The 16,079-nt window shown below is 39.8% G+C and overlaps 2 protein-coding genes across 8 annotated transcripts in view; one reads left to right on the top strand and one right to left on the bottom strand.

The window, feature by feature from the left end:
• Nucleotides 1-3,252: 3,252 nt before the first annotated feature.
• On the top strand, nt 3,253-8,176 carry BRD3OS (BRD3 opposite strand). The gene is made up of 2 exons (XM_069069238.1): nt 3,253-3,396; nt 6,215-8,176. The coding sequence occupies exon 2, from the start codon at nt 6,913-6,915 to the stop codon at nt 7,165-7,167; it is 255 nt and encodes an 84-aa protein (XP_068925339.1). The 5' UTR covers nt 3,253-3,396; nt 6,215-6,912; the 3' UTR covers nt 7,168-8,176.
• A 3,110-nt stretch (nt 8,177-11,286) lies between these two features.
• The window catches only part of BRD3 (bromodomain containing 3), a 54,067-nt gene continuing 49,274 nt past the window's right edge, over nt 11,287-16,079 (bottom strand). For all 7 annotated transcript variants that reach the window (XM_069069237.1, XM_069069232.1, XM_069069230.1 and 4 more), the window contains 2 exons: nt 15,864-15,992; nt 11,287-14,871 (listed from right to left, as the gene is read on the bottom strand). In XM_069069237.1, the coding sequence (XP_068925338.1) occupies nt 14,756-14,871; nt 15,864-15,992 (245 nt within the window). In that variant the 3' untranslated portion in view covers nt 11,287-14,755. The remainder of the gene's footprint in view (nt 14,872-15,863; nt 15,993-16,079) is intronic.

The raw sequence follows: 16,079 nt of genomic DNA, 5'->3' as shown, positions 1-16,079 counted from the left end.
TTCTTTTTGGGCCCTTCCCACTAGGTTTCACTTCCCCTTTCCCTCAAAAAAAAAAGAGGTAAAATTTAGTATTCTTAATCAGAGCTCTGTGGTCTTCCAACCTGCCTTCCCCTAGAAGCATCCCTGTTTAGAGTGCCTCAGGTTTCTGGCTCTCCTGGGGCATTCCAGGTTAAGGCATTATGCTCTTCCAGTCCCCTCTCCTTCCCCCTCCCCTCATCTTCAACAACCCTGGTCAGAGCATTGTTGCCAACTTAAGGCCTGTTTACCTGAACTCATACTGGATTCCCTGGTGAGACCGCCCCTTCTAGAACACATGGTTTCTGGATATCTTTGAGCTGCATGGAGGAAAGTACTATTGTTTCCCTTTGAATTTCTTGATCATTATTCAATCTAGTGCCCTTCTTTGGTCTCTGCTAGAGCATATTTAGAATTAGATTTCTTTGTGACTTTACACATTATTTAATATGTAGTTAGGGCTAAAGACTATTAAATTATAAACTTCTTGAGGGCAGGCAATGTTGTTTTTCACCTTTGTATTATTAGTTCCTAGAACAGTGACCAACACAGAGTACATTTTTTTTAATTAATTGAATTGGACCCTATGCCTTGAAGGATGTGCAAGATGGGCAGAGTAGAAGAGGGAGGGCATTCCCTGTCCAGAGTGGGGTATGGAACCTCAGGAGGCAGAGTCATGCACTTTGTGTGTGGAGATAAGTGTCTATGTTTTATTAGGTCACCATGGGCACCTCAGGGAAATCACAAAAATTACAGAATCTCAGAGTTATATGTTATAGACACTACTTAAACTGTAAGATTCAGACCCCAAATTGGAATCTCACCCATGGAGGAGACGTCCTGCCTCGGACCCCTGATTGGGACCCTGATGGTTGTACCCAGGATTCCCCAGTTTGTGTGGTCAGGTGTTGGTGCTTCCCTGCATCGATGATGATTGTAAATATGTGTGTATATATATATATATATTAATCATAATTGCTCTTATTTTACTATTCCTAAGACTTTTACTCTGTTATCTCCGGTTTCCTTCCCATTCACCTATATTCTAAATAAACTATATCGGATCTTTTGAAGTTCCGAGTATTCCATTCACATGGATCCTGAACCTACTTAATTGGACAGACTCCTTCAGACTCCACACTCTGGATGTGTATAACATTTTCCATCATGAGCTTCTGGAATTGTCTTGGATCACTGTTACTGCTGAGAAGAACTAAGTCTATCATAGTGGCTCATTGCACAATGTTGCTGTTATTGTATACAATGTTCTCCTGGTTCTCTTCACTCACCTTGCTCTAATGTTAACAAACTTCTCTTCATCCTCTGTCTCTTTATTTCATACTCTTTCCACCTTAACACACTACTTGAAACCTGGTACCCTCCTGAAAGACACCTCATCTAGTACTGGGTACTCTTCTCATCCTCTGAAACACAAGAACACTAAATACCCCCCAGGTCTTTTTCAGAAAACATACTATCTATCCAGGGTTTCCCCATCTTGTAATTGTGATTCAAACCCACTTTTTTACATTTATCCCTATTGTAATCCATTAGATTCAGCCCCCATGTTTTAGTCTATTTTGTACCTTTGTATCCCAAAGTAGTAGCTGCCGCTTCTGGCTTTGTCCTTTGCAAATGGATGAGCATACTATCCATATTTTTAAATCCAAATCCTTGATTAAAAATGGTTTGTTTTTTAAAGCATAGGGTCATTCACATCTTTGGGCCCACTGACACTGTATTCTAAATTGACATGAAACCATTAATGATTAATCTTTGGTTGCAGTCATTCAGTTAATTTAAAATTCACCTAACTGTATTATCATCTAGTATCACCTCTCTGAAGAGGAATGTCCCTTTCCCTTTCTGGGATTCAGTTTTCACTTCTGTATAACCAGTGGGTTGTACTGAATCAGCTGTTCGCGGAGTGGTCAAAGGAGAATCCCCAGAGAATCTCTGAGACCCATTCACAGGATATTTTCATAACAATGCTAAGACGTTTATTTGCCTAGTAAAATATTCCTTCCTTTACTGGCTATATATCTTTGTGAGGCTGGATTTTCTTCATATATTTCAACCAAAACAACATATTACAACAAATTGAATACAGAGGCAGATATAAGAAATCTAGATATCTGCTACCAGCCCAGACATTAAAGAGATTTGGGAAAATATGTAAAATAATGCCAGTCTTCTCACTAATTTTTTTATTTTGTAAAATGTTTATTTTTCATAAAAGTATTTTGGTTGATATATAATAGGCTTGTTATTTTAAAATGAATCATTTTTAAATTTTATTTTTCTTTCCAATGCAGTAAATATCAATAAAATCCACATAAACAAAACCTCTTTGGGGTCCTCGACAATTTTTAAGAGTGTAGTCCCTTAAGAGTGTAAGAGACCCTTGTAGTCTCTGACAGTGTACCCCCTGAGGCCGGGAAGCACCCTGTCCTAGATGATGAGGTCTAAAGGCTCTTTAAACTCTGAATTCTGTGATCCTCAAGAGGGTCTCTCCAGTCTTTCCCGGATCCTTCCATTCTTCAGTTGTACTACTCACACTAATAAAAATAAACACCTAAAGTTTGTAGATTATTTTAGACTTTCCCAAATTTCTCTCGTACTAGTATCTCAATTATAATGTAAACTTTTCTTTCTCCCTTAGGGGTCCCTGAGAATGCTGCCTTTAGCTTCCAGTCTTGGGACCAGCTCTCTGCTCGGCCTGTGTGATCAAAGCCCTCTTCCGTTCTCAACTTCCCCGTCTGTAACATGGGGACTAGATCATATTTAGGGTCTCTTCTTCGCAGCTGAGTGGCGCTGTGGATAGAGTGGCCAGGCCTGGAAGACCTGAGTTCAAATCCGACTTCAGACACTTACTACTGTGTGACCCATGTCAAGTAGCTTAACGCTGCTTGCCTCAGTTTCCTCATCTGTAAAAAGCTGGAGAAGGAAGTGGCAAACCAGTACCTTTGTCAAGAGAACCCCAAAGGGCGTCACGAAGAGTCTGACAGGACTGAACGATATGATCTCTTCCCGCTGTAAATATTGTGTATCTGTCTTCTCAGCCACTGCTCCCCCACCCCAGCCTCCTAGAACTCCAGTAATAGCGCCCCTCCTCCCAGAAGAGCCAGTCCACCTTGTCTGCCTCAAGACCTGCAATGACTCTACCTCCTCCATCTCCTCCCAGGTCCAAGGAAAGAAATTATCGATCGATAGCTCTAGGCTCTTATCTCTCCTCTGTGCTCGGCGCTCCGCTTCAAATGCCTGCGCCCGCCGACGCTGCCGCGTTGCTATGGGGACGGAGTGGCGAGTGACGGCCGCCTAATCCTGGCCCTGGCCGGGCCTTGGGAGGGCCCCGCGGGGGCGCAGCCCAGAGCCGCGAGGGTGAGTGAAGGGTCTTCGGAGGCGGGACTCAAGAGGCGCACTAGAGATGGGAAGTTTCCTAGGGTTGGGCGGGGGTGGCGGGGGGTGGGGGGGTCCATGTGGGGGATGGGGACGTTAGGGGCAGCTCTCCGCCTCAGGCCTGGGCCCGAGCCCCCCCCCCCCCTTTCCCCTTGTCCCTTCTCTCCCCTCCCCTTCCTCTCCTCCCCCCCTCCATCTTCCTTCTCGTCTCTTCCCCTTCCTCCCCTCTTCTTTCCCTTTCCTCTCCTTCCCTCCCTTTCTTTCATCACCTCCCCCTTCCTCTCCTCCACTCCCCCTCGATCTTCCTCCTTTCCCCTCCCTTACCCCTCCTCTCCCCTCTTCTATTCCCTTACTCTCCTTTCTCCTCTCCTCCCTTCCCCCCTCCTCTATCTCTCCCCCCTCGATTCTCCTCCCTTCTCCGTCTCCTTCCCCCTTTCCCTTCCCTGCCCTCCCTTCTTATCTCATCTCCTCTCTTTGCCTCCCCTTTCCTCCTCTCCTTTCTCCCCCTCTCTTTTCCTTACCTCCCCCCTCTTCTCTTCGCTCTCCTCTTCTCCTTTCCTCTCCAACTCCTCTCCTCCCTTCCTCTCTTCCTCTCTTTTCTCGTCATCTCTCTTCTTCTCACCTCCTTAACTCCCGTGGCTTCACTTAAATCTGAGTGCAGATGACCCCGGCATCTACATACCCACATACCTGATCTCTCCCTTGATTGCCAGTCCAGCATCACCATCTAGCTGCTGGACCTCCCCAGCTGATTATCCCGTGGGCATCTCCACCTCGATGTCCTCAACAGGACTCCTTATATTTTGGCTAAACTTGCCTCTCTTCTAACTTCCCCACTTCTATTGAGGGCACTACCATCCTTCCATAACCCAGATTTGCAACCTTTAATCGTCACCTCTTCCTCATTACCCTCCATCCAATCAGTTACCAAGTCTGTTTATTATCCCTCCTCCCCAGCATGTCTCCCATTCCATTCTCTCCTCTGTCTCAGGCCCTTAACACCTCTCCTTTGGGCTAGTATAACAACCTCCTAATTGGCTCCGGTACTTCCAGGCTTTTCCCTCTCTGCCCTTTAGCCAAAACCTAAAATCCTAAACCACAGCTCTGACCCTGTCACTTCCTTATGTAAAAACCACAAGAGCTTCCTAGTGGCTCCAGAATAAAATGCAAATTCTTCTGGACTGATGTTTTAAAGTCTCCCCCTCCTACCCCCACCCCCCACAATATGACTCTTATCTCCCGTTCTACTTTTATTTCATATTACTGTTCATCAGTTCTCCATTCTAGTCACACTAACCAGCTACCTGTTCTCCATACAGGACCTTTTTCACTTCGTTTGCACAGGGGGTCGTCTATATCTGGATCCTCTACATTTTCCTCCTCATTTCCACCTTATCAAATCTCTAGCATCCTTCAAAGCATGACTTAGTGATCTGTCCTGATCCCTCCTGTTATTAACACTCTCTCTCTCTCTTGAAATTACTTTGTATTTACTTATTTAAATACATGCTTTGTCCCCTCAGTAAAATGTCAACTCTTTGAGAGAAGACACTAGTTTTTGTCATTATGTTCCAAGTGCCTTAACAAAGTATATTCAACATAGTAGGAACTTAATAAATATTTGTTGAATTGATTAGAAGGATAGGTGACATATGGGAGATGAGCATACGAATTATAGAAACAATGGGAAACTGTGATAGAGTAGGAGCACAGGATCTGGAGTTAGAGGACAGCATTTCAGATCTCATTGCTGACACACCTTTTGTGACCATGGCACATGTCCCTCCCCCTCCCTCTCTGAGTTTCCAGTGCCTTCTCTGAAAAATGAGGGAGTTAGACTAGATGTCCCCTAAGGTTCTTTGCAGCTATAGGTCTGTGATTCTATTTAACAAAGAGGTTGAGAATGAAGATACAGGGGTAGGAAAGAGACAGGAGATGAGGAGATGGGCAAGGAGATGGGGTGGTGTAGCAGCAAGCACCCCAAGCGCGTCCTCAGGGTTTGCTGCCCATACAGGTTCTTGGATCTGCTTTGTTAAAGGAAAGCAACTCAAAATGGGTTAACAACCTTACTTTTAATCAGTCAGACATATATCGTTTACCTTGTTCAGGGGGAAAAGGTCAGCACCCCAAACTTCAAAATATACAGACAGAATTATCAAGACATTAACAGATCAAGTAGACAGCTTTCCAAACTGTCCAACCATTACATCCCTACCCAGTCAACATCTGGGTTTCCACATCTGGGTTTTTCAAAGCCGGGGGACTCTCAACAACGGCTTCCCATAATTCAGATCAAATCACAGAACACTTCTCAAAGTGAGTCCCAAAACAAAGCTACACATCAGGGCTTATATAGCCTTCCCCTGGCTCAGAGAATGTAACAACCTTATTGATTCACTGGCCAATCAAGAATTATCTACTGAAAAACAAGCCTCCCACCCTAGGCTTCAGGTGCACTTTAGCCTAGGGGCAGGGAAGATCTTCCAAATTTGCATTCCCATTACAGGTGGGCAAGCTGCAAATGCTGAGCAATGAAGGAGCATGGGGATTGGAGAGATGAACACAGGGAATGGGGAAATGGAATATAGAGGATAGGGACACAACGACTTATGTGTACAAGTAGTGTGGAAATGGGGGAGTCAAGAACCTTAAGAAGACAAGGAATAGAAAAATGGGGAAAATGAGAGGAGGGAATACTAGACAAGGATGAGATAGAGGGGACACTGTAAATGACTCCATGATTGCAGAAATGTACCAATTTTCCTTCACCTACATGATGGGAATTTTAATTTCCTTTTAGGGAAAGGATCATCTTGGAAAAAAAAAGTCATTAGCCTCTGAAGATGTTTTTATTGTAAAGGAAAAGTCAGTTCCAAATCCACCATATGGAATGAAACATTGATGTGTGACGGTAACAGCAGACCTTTGGATAAACTTGGGTTGAGTTGTATCAGGAGCTTATTTAGTTTCAGGTTGTAAAATGTATTTGTTTTTAGTGAGATCAGATACATCCCTGGAAATAACTTAAGATGAGTTTCAGCATTACTTAAAGGTACTGACCAATCAGGGAATGATCTCATAGCTGATATATTTTTAACAGTGTTCATAATACACTGTATGCCATTATAGCAAAAAGACTGTGGCCAGGGCCCAATTATTTTGATACATTGTATTTGTTGCATGTAGTTAGGTCTTTGATATTGATAACAATCTGTAGCTGCTTTTTCTTACAAAGGACAAACTGTGTCCCATTTTTCACTCTCATGATCCAGCCCTTGTCATGGGGATATTTGTCTACAAGTAAGATGTAAACATATTTGCAAGTGACTTCTAATTGCAGATAAACAAGGAACCTTCAAGCCCAAGAATCCAGGGATCCTGATTACCTGGTTTCATGAAATAAGTGAATGGTCTTTGGTATTTGTGGTCTGCGGTGAAGTAACCCAGGTACGGAAAAACCCAGGGGAAGTAACAGATTCTCTTAAATTAGAAGGAGGAATGAATGGGCGAGTACCTCTAGCTGAGAAGGCTTTGTCTGAGGGCTATGCCCGGCTCCGTTACAGGGACACCTCCCTGCTTATCTGGCAACAACAGCAGCAAAAGTTGGAATCTGTACCCCCTGGGACTTACTTGAGTAGGAGCCGGAGCATGTGGTATTCACAGTATGGAAACGAGGCCATATTAGTAAGAGATAAAAACAAACTTGAAGTCTCTCGAGATACTGGACAATCAAAATTTTGCACTATTATGTAATTTTATGTAAATACTTCATTCTTGAGTCCAAGCATCAAGGAAGAATTAGCCAAGACTGCATTTAACTCTCATGTTATCTATTTCTCATCATTCCTGAGGTGGGTTTTTTGAACAAGGGTCAACTTTTCTAACATCAAGTGTTATCTGGAAGAAGAGGGGAAGCATGAAATGGATTTCTGCACTCTTAGGGCAGTTTAGCTCTAATTGTAACTAAACAGTAACGAGTGCCCATTGGCTACATTCAGACAACCCCATGTGAATGGAAATCTGAGACTCACTGCTGTTTGATAAGGACTGGTCACTCGATCATCTTGCTGTTATAGCAGTTCTGTACCATAGCTTGTGTTCTGCGTCTGAGTAGATCAATGTGAAATGCCCATTTACAACAAAGAAAACGTTGAAAGGGCATGTTTGTTGGATTTTGTTGTGTTTTTTTAAATGCAACTTCTGCCTAGTAAATGAGGGTACTGATGTCAAAAACAACAGAGAACTTCACCTCACATGCAGTGCTGTCAATAGCTAGATAAGAGTGGAAGTTTGTGCTTTGTAGTTGAATTTCAACATGTCACCATAATTCCATTAGGAATTTGGTTATCCTGGGTATTTCTAACTTGTGGTTGATATTGCTTGAATTTCATTTAACAAAGTGATGATTATGTGTATTATGTTGTGGTATGTCATATTAAACTTAGTGCTTGTCCACAAGACCATTCACAATAGCATTAAGGAAACATCATTTTCAAACACTATAATAGACTCTAAATTTAGAGTTAAATTTAATCAAGTGAATGGCTAAACAAGGTAGCTTTATGGCTTCTTTGACAGTGTTTCAATATATCTTCTTGCATACTGTATTGCCTTCTACCATCATTTACAGTATTTAATGTATTTTTGGTTTTGTGTTTTGCACACATACTGATATGGGTGGTCTAAATTGGTAGTTTCTGTAATCACTCATTTTATATGGATTTGCTGTCTGCTGTAATTAAAGTCTACTTGGCTACATAAATGTGGAAATGTTTTTCTGTCACAGCTGATGTTTCTTTTCTAAATAAATCTCCCTTTTAGATGTCTAGCAAAGTACTCAAGGGGCCAAGAGTGATTCTGTCATATGAAGTTGATAGGTCCTGATTCTGAGGTTGGCTATAAGTGATTGTTACTTTTATTCCTTATTATCTACAGACAGGAATAAATTTGTAGTTTTCCTAAGATACATTTAGGCTAATTTACAAGAAAAAAACCGGATTCATCTCAAACCTCCACCAAACTGACAGATGTTGCGCTTACAGCCTATCTTGATTTACAAACCCTACCTTTTTCCAGACTGTGGCAAAGCCAGTTATAGGCTTTAGCATTGACTTTTCCATGACTGTGCAGTTCAGTTGTTACTTTATGGTAGTACAGTACTGCTTGCTTAGTTCATTGAAATCTAGACTTGCACTCAGAACCGAGTCACTATGTCCCATAGGATATTGATAGGCAGTGACAGTAACTTATTATTCAGTTCTTTTTAGTCATGTCCTACTCCTTGTAATGACATTTGGGGTTTTCTTGGCAAAGATACTAGAATGGTTTGTCATTTCCCTCTTTAGCCCATTTTACAGATGAGGAAACTGAGGCAAACAAGATTAAGTGACTTGCTCAGGGTCACACAGCTAGAAAGTGTCAGAGGCCATATTTGGACTCAGGAAGTGGGTCTTCCCGACTCTTAGCCTCAGACTCTAATTCGCTGTTCCACATAGCAGCTGGACAGTGACTTGTACAGCATCGACAAACTCTTGCCTCCTTTACTTCAAGATGGTCAAAGTCAACCATAGTATTGCAACTTCCAGTCCCTAGAATTCAATTAGACCTAACTTAATTTTTTTAATGAATAAAATTTTGTTCTCTTCCTCTCCCTCTACTGAGGGGGAAAAAATCCCTTATAGAAGCATAATCAAGTAAAACTAGTTCTTTCATCAACCTTGTTTAAAAAATAGGGCAGCTAGATGGGTAGAATGCTGGGCCTGGAGTCAAGAAGACCTGAGTTCAAATCTAGCCTCAGACACTTACTACCTGTGTGATCCTGGGCAAGTCATTGTACCCTGTTTGCTTCAGTTTCCTCATCAATAAAATGAGCTTGCGGAGGAAATGGCAAACTACTCCAGTATCTGCCAAGAATACCCCAAAAAGCACGACTGAACAACATTATTTTTTAGGGCAGCTAGGTGGTACAGTGGATAGAGTGCCAGGCCTGGATTCAGGAGGTCATTTTCCAGAGTTCAAATCCAGTTCCAGACATTAACTTTGTGACCCTGGGCAAGTCATTTAACTGTTTGCCTCAGTTTCCTCATCTGTGAAGTAAACTATAAATGAACAACCACTCAAGTACCTTTACAAAGAAAACCCCAAATGTGGTCACAAAGAGCCAGACACAACTGAAATCACTGAAAAACAATATATCATTCTGCAACAGGCATCCTCATCATCTGGAATCATGGTTGGTCATTTTGCACTGATCAAAGTATTTCAGTAGAGACCTGACTTTAAAAACAAATGTTGCCACCAGGCACCATTTCACTGAGTTGGAAAGGGGCCTTATAGATCAAAATGGCCCAGAGGGATCAAGTAATTTACCAATAATCCTATAGCTAGTTTATGGCAGAGCTTGAACTTGAATTTATCTGTCAAAGACTTTTTTTTAGGTATGATCTTACATACCTTTTATTACTCATGTGATAACATATAGTAACTTTTCTAGAAAGGCAAGTGTTAATTTAATTCTGAAGATAAATGGGAATATTTTCTACTTTCTGAAGTAAAAGCATAAAAACATAGGGGTATAAGTGTAATGAAAATATCACTTTGTTATAAGGAATAGAGAAAAATGAAATATTGTTATGAACTGATGAAGAATAAAGACAGCAGACCCCAAGGAACATTATACAAAACTACAATAAAGCAAATAAAGTCAACAGAGAAACCTGGGAAGACATATGAACTGATGCAGTGAAATGAACAGAACCAGAACAATTTTTACTGTAACATCGTAACATTGAAAGATTTAATGTAATGGAATCACCAGCAGTGATTCCAGAGGACCTATAAGGAAGCATGCTATCCATCTCCTGATGGATTCAAGGTGCAGAATGAGACTTTTTTGGCCAATATGAGAATTTGTTTTGCTTCACTATGCATATTGATTAAAAGGGCTCCCCTCCCCCCGCCAGTGTAAGGGGAAGGTGGGAGAAAAATGCATGTTACTTGAAAGTTTTTTTTAAAGTCAGCATCAAGATGCAACAAAACTTTTTGTCGAATGCAATACTATTTCATACTATGAAACACAAAAGACATCTCTCCTTTTGTTAACAATAAAAACTCCATTCTGAGGAAACATTCTTTGTAAAAAGGTTTAGATTGGGTGGCTAGGTGTCACCTGAATTCAAATCCGACTTCAGACACTTAACACTTACTAGCCATGTGACCTTGGGCAAGTCTCTTAACCTCAATTGCTGTGCCTTCCCCTCTCCAGCAAAAAGCAAAAAAAAAAAAAAGGTTCAGATTTTCGTGTCTCTTGTGCCAAAACAAAATGTATACTTTTTTTAAGGGAAAAAAATGTTCCATTAATTTCATATGGAATAGTAGAACCTAGCCTTAAGTAGAAAGATCATGAACAATATTAATGGAGTACCCATCGTGTGCACTCATAATCATCGGCCATGTTTTTAGCATTGAGTGAAACGGGCAGAATGTACTGTTAAATGTCCTTTTCTTTTGGTGTGTCATTATACTGTAGTAGGGAAGTGACCCTGGGTACTCAGCATTTATGCCATCAGAGTCCAAGCTCTGACAGGGACAGATCCAAGTAAAAAAAAAAAACTCTAGGGGTCTGGCAAACAGACTTTCTGCCTATTGTCTAAGGACCATCCTAGTGATAAAGTTCACAAGGTTGACCACAGTCTGGTGAATTTTTCAACCTCAGCAATTCATGATGACTATCTGACAAGGCACAGAAGAATGTTGATCTGCATTGATAAAGGGAGTATCCACACTAACAGTGTTACAGATCCTTGAAGTATTGAAATCAGGAGCATGTGAAGCTGAAGGAGACAAAATACAGGAAGAAGCACACAAGAACACTTTTTTTTTTTTGTTGCTGTTTATTATGAAAACAAAACAAATGCCCCAGGAGAAGGGTCCATGATTACCAGTAACATCAAAGAGTACTTGCTACCTTTTTTTTATTCAGTTGTGTTGAGGCCAGCATTGCAATAAACAAGCTAAAACTACTTTACATTGACTCATTTTCAGTAACTGACATTTACAGGAATATACTAGAAACGGCACTAAAAAGTTTAAGAAAAGAGTTACGGTAAACTTGCATGCACATCATACAGAAAAGTAACATTTTAAATATAAAAAAGAAAAACTTTCTGGAAGTGTTATGCCAGCATCATGGAATAGCGCTAAAACTATACGTGTCAAATCCTACATTGGTGGTTTTGTATCTTTTTTTCTCCAAACAATTGTAAAAGATGTAAATGCTGTAAAAATGTATCTTTACAGTTTAAAAGCAAGATAATGCTGCCCAGTGTGAGAAATTTTCTCTAAGTAAATTATGAATTCTATATAAGGCCTGCCCCACAGCCTCTATGGTTTTATTTATATTTTAGAATAGCTTTTTATGTCCTTTTTCGACCCCTTATTAAAAAGCTTTTTTTATAGTGCCTCCCTGACCCCATCCTGCTTTTAAAAATATTCTTTCCCCAAAAGTGAAAATTTAAAATTGGTCTACAGTTTTCAGTACTAGAATGATTTTAATTCGATAACTGCAGTTTTCCTTACCACAGAGGAAATGGTAAATAACCCACAACCTGATACTGGGTTTGTCGGGAGGTTCCCTCCTCTCCTCACCAACAAAAAAAAAAAGTGAAATCAGTTTTGTAGTCTGAAACAGTGAAGACAATAAAAATTTAAAACTATAGCACCATGAAATTTCAGTTGTTTGTGTTGACTTTGCCATGAGTCAAAGTCAACAGATTCTTTCTGGATAAAGGAGTAAATTTCATTAGCTTAGGAGAGATCCCTGTCCTTTTTAAAACAAACTGGTGATGAAATAGTATGAAATTTTTCACCTGCACTAATCTTCAGAATTATGTACATTTCCCCCCCTTTCATTTTTTCACACAAGTGAAACTTTTTTTATTCTTTGTTCATTAGTGACTATAGTCACAAAAGGAAGGCTCATAAAAAGCCACTACTCTCAACATCTGGTATTTTTTGCAATATATATTTCACACTAGAATGTGTGATTTGTCCTGAATTTAATAGATGTTACAAATCATACCATATATTTAGTTGTCTATTCGTTCCCTCAAAGTAATAGTTTAAATATATATTTTAAATCTTTTTATAAAATATCTTCTAAAATCAGGGCAAAATTGTAAAATGGTAAACCAAAAAATTATTTCTAGTAGAACGAAGATGAATAAAAATTTTAGTAAACTGGCTCAGTACTCCCTTTTGCATGTTAATTTAAAAACATCATCAAAACAAACCAAAAACCCAGTAGTTAGCAAGTGGTATTTCCTTCATCCATTTCCTCATCACAGATGACAAAACTTAAGGGTAGATGGTAGAGTCAGAGGAGATTTTAAAAAAAGTTTTCCTTACTAAATTAGTATATCATATGAAGATTTCCACTGAAATGCTGGTGGATATCACCTAGAGATCCATGAAAAAATAGTCCAACCACTGAATGGCACATGTCAGTTTCCATTCAATACTCAATTCATTGATTTTATTACAGGAAGCCAAGTGAAAATTAGGCTTTGATACAGTAACTTTTGCGCTAAAGCCAAAACACTGGAGCAGGGAGCCAAAGTGGGGCCTAAAGAGGCATGTGAAGGGGTCCAGGACTTTCCTGCCTTCATTGCCTGGACCTTGCAGCCTCTGGGACCATACCATCATGCCAAAGGCCAGGGTAGGGCAGGGACTACAACTTTTATACAAGCTGGGCATCACCCTTTTATTCTTAGCCCATTGCCAATGCCTGACCCTCATCTGGGCAATTTGGGGCATCCCTGTGCTAAAGGCTGTGTGGCAGCCTGCTGGAAAGACAAAAACAAAACATAACCTTCTGTTAAACTCTGTATATTATTATTATTATTATTTTTTACAATAAAAAGTTAAAAATCAAGACTTCGATTTACTATACATTTTTTTCTCAGATTACAAAGTTTATATTATATAATTGGGGGTTCCCTAAATTGATTTATTTTAAAACTGCCCTAATGAGACCTGTGGCAAATACCAAAAAAAAAGGAAAAAAGGAAAAACAAAACAAAATAACAAAATTTTTTTTTAAAAAATGTGCTGCAGCTGGAAGTTACTTATACCTGTAAGTCTCTAAACTCTGTACAAAAAGAACCCAAAAAAAAAGAAGTAGTAATAGTAGTAGGGAGAAGAAGATGATGAAGAAGAATAAGAATACATAAACATGATTGAGCACCAACACAGGCAACAGGAAACTGTAGCACCTGTAGGTTAAAAGTCCAACATATTTAAATAGGGTCTCTTATCTTTTGTTTAAATCATTTAAAAAGGTCTGCATTTCTGCTGTTACTTTTATGCAGTTTCTTTGTTGTTATTTTTTTTAAAAAATGACCAATGATGTTAATAAATAAAGTATTTATATATACATGAAATCAGGGAGAATGGTTATGGAGTGCGCTGCAGCAGTGCAGGTTATGCATTAGGCTGGACTGTCATAGAAAATTGCTGAGCCTTACAAAAAAAAGTCTCCTTTTTTTTCTTTTCTTTTTTTTTCTGTGTTGAGGTAAAAGTTTCAGTGTTTGGAAACCTGCACTCTGCATGACACAGCAGTGGCGTTCCCTCCTAGGAGCTCCCATAGTCACAAGGATTGAAAAATTCAATATCCACACCCCGTTCCCCATCCTCCCACCCCCACACCCACTCAATTCTCAGGTTTGGAGCTGTAGCTCTCTCCCCCTTTGCTTAAACCCAGCCCTGGTTCTCACAAACAGGTACACTGTCATTCATCATCCACCGCATGAGCGTGCTTATGGGAAAAAAAAAAGATGATAGCATTGGATATTTTCATTACACTGTAGACTTGAGGTTAAGAATACTAGTGCTAATAACAAATACAACAACTATTTCCAAAGCTAACATCTTTTGGATACAGTACCATTTTACAGAAATTTTCTTAAAAATTCCTTCTAGGGTTGAAGACCAGGTTGGGTGTAAGAAAAAGGATTTTTACAAGAACTTTTGATCACACCTTGAAGATTTTTCTATGGGTATATATCATTAGTGTGAAGTTCTTGCAATTTCCAAGCAATCAGCTTCAGACAAGATTAAAAAGACTTTATGCAGAGTTAACTTTTTTCATAAAGTCTAATACACACACACAAAAAAAGATCTTTGACCTATTAAAGCAAAAATTGGAAGATATCATTTATAACACTGAATTAAAAAAGAAAACCTGCACACCATGGAACAAAAGTAGTATATTAACCATAGAAGGGAACACTGCAGAGTTATTGTTGTGTGCGATGTCCATTTTTTCTTTTTAAAAGTCCAGAGTTTATTCTGAGTCACTGCTGTCAGAGCTGGATCCACTTGAACTGCTGCTTCCAGATTCTGAGGAGCTGCTGCTGCTAAGACGAGATGGACCTCCAGAGGGGGCAGAACCAGATTTTTCTGATGGGAATATGCAGTGGGTTAGAATTCATTCATTCAGCCATTTATTCATTTACCCATCCATCCATTCATTCATTTATTTATTCAAGTGCCTTTTGGATCCAGAGCACTATTATTATATGTTAGGGTTCTCAAATTTATTGACCTCATGATTAATAAGAATTAGTTTAAAACACACACACACACACACACACACACAAAAACCTGTACACGGGATACAAGACTATGTACCACTGGGACATAGTCAACAATAAATCACATTCTGGCAATCTAGGTTTTTTTTTTTTTTTGAGAAAAAAGAGGAATAGAACTGAAAAAAAAAAGATTACACAAGGACAGAGTTGGTATGAATTGTCAATAGTACTTGTCAGGCTCTTTCTAGGACACTATCTGAAGCTATTTTCCATAATTTGAAGAATATAAAAACCTGGCTTGAGGGAGGATTTATTTAGTGAGCCTGATCAGTTAAAAAAAAAAAAAAGATCACTAAAAAGTTGAAAAAAGAAAATAAGGAATAGTTGAGGAGTCATCTACTTACCTTGAAAATGAAGGCAAGAAGGGTGTGGGAATAAGCCACGCCCTTCAGAAATTAGATAAAAAGAATCACACCTTGGCACTCTGTGAGGAATCTCTTCTGGGGACTTAAAAATATAGCATTTTTCTTGTGTCTTTATGACAAATCATAACTGAATAAAATTCAAGTCTTCTTGGTAACCAGAAGTGGGTATCTGATATAACTAAGCTTATAAGAAATCCAGACTTGTAAAGCCCTTATCCCTTACCAGTTCGTCCCAAACCCCCATTTCTGCTCTGGCTCATCACCAGTTTAAATTCTAAAGAGTAATGAAGAGGAGAGGAGAGGGTTTGAGCCTTGACATCTGATCCCCTATGGTCCAACCAGCCATCACTCTCTCCACCCTGCCCTCACCCAGAAGAGCCCTCTCCAGTAGAGATGAAGTTCTCCATTGAAGAAAAAAAAAATGCCCAAATACCTTTTTTAGCAGGTTTCTTGTTGTTATTTAGCTGCCCACTCACATCCTGTAGTCTCTTTTCTAACTCTTTCTTCTTTTCCTGAGCTAACTCTTCTTTAGATTTTGCTGCTTGCTTTTTCCCAGTTGCAGCTGTGAAGGAATATACAATATCTGAGACTGTACAATGGAGGGGGCGATGCAAAGCAGAAGCCTGGCAAGCATAGTATTCATTTTATG

Source organism: Petaurus breviceps, unplaced genomic scaffold, assembly GCF_028583685.1.
Source record: "Petaurus breviceps papuanus isolate PSGF00001 unplaced genomic scaffold, PetGlider_PUasm1.0 90779, whole genome shotgun sequence".
NCBI lineage: Eukaryota > Metazoa > Chordata > Mammalia > Diprotodontia > Petauridae > Petaurus > Petaurus breviceps.
The sequence above is the reverse complement of the archived record's forward strand: the minus strand, read 5'-3'. Positions and strand labels throughout refer to the sequence as shown.